General features: G+C 44.9%; 1 protein-coding gene across 1 annotated transcript; it reads right to left on the reverse strand.

Moving 5' to 3' along the window:
- Positions 1-890: 890 nt before the first annotated feature.
- On the reverse strand, positions 891-2891 carry C1H4orf19 (chromosome 1 C4orf19 homolog). Its single transcript, XM_060091552.1, has 2 exons — positions 2860-2891; positions 891-1818 (listed from the first exon to the last, which is right to left on the reverse strand). Exons 1-2 carry the CDS (start codon positions 2889-2891, stop codon positions 891-893), a joined length of 960 nt encoding a protein of 319 aa, XP_059947535.1.
- Between the last annotated feature and the right edge of the window lie 390 nt (positions 2892-3281).

Raw genomic sequence — 3281 nt, forward strand, 5'->3', positions numbered from 1 at the left:
CATCGGCAGGCGGACTCTCAACCACTGAGCCACCAGGGAAGCCCTAGAAGCACTTTTGAGTTAAGACACACAGACACATATGTTGCTATATTTTAATCACGATCAGACATTAACATGGCACAAAACACTCCATCTATCTCTTTGCTGCTCCAAATCTCATGAACTTAAAACCTGAATTTGACACAAGCAGTTTAAATAATTATTTTGACCAGACTCCCCAATTCCAAAGGAGATTAAAAAGTAATAATGTAAAAAAATTAAGGTCAAGGTGTCCTGATATCACAGCTAATGACTAACCATGTGTTTACGGGCAGCTCGTGCTCCACCCTGAAAGCTGCTGAGCTTCACCCTCAGTCCAACAAGTGGTTAGTTATTAGTTCCCTGGGTGATTGTCCCTGAAGGTAAACCATACATTAGGCACTTTAAGTGGGGGTAGTTACCTTTCTCGGGTTGGGTATAACGTTTGGCTCTCAAAAGCAAGATAGAGAATTTATAGTCAAACAGAATGTTCTGTGAATCTGTGCCCTTGGGATGAAGCGCTGGGACATCAGCGCATCCTCAGGGACATCTGCACCAGATGTTCTGGGGGAGTCGTGCGGGGTGCCGAGCAGGCTGTTTAATGTCTGCATGCTCTGTGGACACGAGCACTGTGGCCCACTCTTTTATTCTCGTGTCTCGAGTTTTAGCCCATCTAGACGGTGGTACTCTCCATATTTAACAAGCGGTGTGGCCCAGGCGCTCACAGCCATCAGAACAGGTGCTGGGTGTCAACCACCGGTAAGGCTGCACCCATCTGCGCTGCAGTCATCAGCTCTGTGTCTAAGGAGCAAACCCAGCCCCATATACGCCCAGCGCAACGCTGGCTTCCTTGCCGGCGCAAAGCCGCTCCCCTACTCTGCCTCATCCACATCTTCTCCCGCAGTAGCTGCCTCTAAAGCGGCCAGGGCTTCGGCCACCTCCGCGTCCTCATCCGCCATCTCCCCACTCGCATCTCCAGGGGAGCCCTGGGTCTCCTCCCACCCGTTTCTCGAATCGACCACAGGCACGTCCTGAGCAGGATCCTCTTCTTTAAAGTACACACTTAGAACTTCAGTTGCCACGGCCTCGTTTAACGAATCCCAGCTCCTCTTCACCGAGAAGGGCATATTGAAACCACGCTCCCCCGCCCCGGGGTGAGCGCCCTGCCGGGGCTGCTCCTCCGTGTGACTCTTGAAAAGGCAGTCCTTTTCTTCGCGATCAACGTGATCAGCGTCGTCGTCGGCTGAGCCCCACAGCGGAGGGTAATCCGGGGCGGGTATGTGGAGGACGTGGTCTGGGACTTCCCAGGCGGGGTGCCCTGCCGCGCAAGACGTGCTGGAGTCGCCATTTCCGATGACACGGGTCTCTCCTGAAGCCAGCAGCACGCAGTCCGGTTGCCTGGCACTTCCTCCTTCAAGGAAGGGCCGAGTCGTGTGACCCTTGTTTGTGGCACTGGCCCAGGAGCCCCTGTCCCCCTGGGGGCACCCGGGATCGCCAGCGAGCTGCGCAGCGGGGCCGAGGCCATTGACGGCCCCGCCAGTCTTCTCAGCGCAGGGTCCCCCCGCCGTGTCCCCCGGGAGAAGCGGTCCTTGGGGCGGCCCGCAGGGCTCCTGCGGAGCAGCCGTTTGGGTCCTGCTCGCGGTCCTCTTGGAGCTCTCGCTCGGAGGGTCATCCTTGTGTACCAACACTTCGAGGCTCTGTTTGCCTTTTAACTTAACGGCATCGTCTTCATCTAACTTGCAGCTGTTTACTTCGTTGACGTAACCAGGGGAGGGCACTTGAACTGGATCGAAGAGATAGCTGGGGTGAGAAGAAGGGAGACCAGTCGGGTTAAGTATTAACTTTATTAATAACTAACTTTCATTATTAATATTTCTACTACAGGCTCCGCTGTTTTCTACGATTCCTGTTAATTTCCGTGATTACTCTTTAAGTCTATATGTGTGCCTCATTAAATATATATAGTTGGTATAAAAATGTTCTACCAACTGGAAATAGATCTTAAGAAGGGATTCAAAAAAGGGCAGGAAGAAGTTACAGAGCAAAGTGGGTCATGAAATTGAAAAACAAACAAAAAATGTAAATAAATAAAACAAATATCCAACAACAGGAAAATAACTGGTTAAGAACTGATGGTTCAACCCCTCAATGGAATATTATGTAGTCATTAAAATATGAAGTCTGGACTGGCATGAAAGATACTTACAATAAATATTTTTTTGAATAGAGCCTAATATCAGATTATAATTATAGTAGAATAAAACTTATATATGTATGTAGGTGTGTGTGTGTGTATATATATATACCTATATCTATCTACATATAGATCTATATATAGATAGATATAGATATGGAATAGAACTAACATAATAAAGATAGTTTTGTTAAGGAAGCAAAATCATCAGTTAATTTTTCCCCTTTATTTTATACAGAATTATATTCATGTTGCCCAAATTTTTATGAAATAGAATCTGGACAAAATTAAAAGCACATATGTGACTGAGGTGTTTTCAGTGATGCCATTTCAGGCACCTTCTAAAACTCAAACTTTTCTTTGCATTGAAGCTCTCTGGAGAAATGTAAATTCAACCCAAACCAAATTCAGCCTCAGAGAAAGACAGCGTTCCCAACACACTCTGAGCATTGCTCAAAAAAAGTTTAAAAATCCCGGCCTCGTGTTCTTTTAAATGACATTAAAGTGGTTCCAAACTCTTAATTTCCTGGCAATGGTGGTCATGCCCCAAGCTGGGTGAATGCATTGAACTCATGCAGGGTGTTTAAAGTGCTTTCATGGTAATCACAAATTCCTCCATTCGGATGGGACATTTTGTTCAATGTTACCTTTGTAGCATTTTACAGCACCTGCACCCCATCTGGATTACTTTTTGTTATCATCTGGAAAAAAAGGCATAAAAAGGAGAGAACAGAGTGAAGGACATTTTATTTTATTTTAAAAATAAAAAGTGTTCGTTTTATTGTAGGAAGATACATTAATTCTTTGAAATCAGAGTGAAAGGGTTGTACGATTTAATTCTATATAAATGACTGAGTATACAGTGTCAAATATAAACAGTAGTGTAAAATAAATTGGCAAAAATAATTATTCAACCAGTAGCAATACTTTAGACTACCATTTGAAAGATCTTCTATAAACAAAGAATGGAAAAATACTGTTATAAGATTTTACAGCACAGAATTGAATTCCATCCTAATTCATTACTATTATACTTCTTCAGTATTAGTGGACCCACATTATCTCCAGT

The sequence above is a fragment of the Mesoplodon densirostris genome, chromosome 1 (genome assembly GCF_025265405.1).
Source record: "Mesoplodon densirostris isolate mMesDen1 chromosome 1, mMesDen1 primary haplotype, whole genome shotgun sequence".
Taxonomy (NCBI): domain Eukaryota; kingdom Metazoa; phylum Chordata; class Mammalia; order Artiodactyla; family Ziphiidae; genus Mesoplodon; species Mesoplodon densirostris.

Bases quoted from the DNA above. Each gene is read 5' to 3' on its own strand.
- C1H4orf19 (XM_060091552.1), bottom strand. From the start codon at position 2,891: ATGGGGTGCAGGTGCTGTAAAATGCTACAAAG. The intron at 1,819-2,859 runs GTAACATTGAAC...TTCTCACCCCAG, and splicing joins TGCTGTAAAATGCTACAAAG to CTATCTCTTCGATCCAGTTC.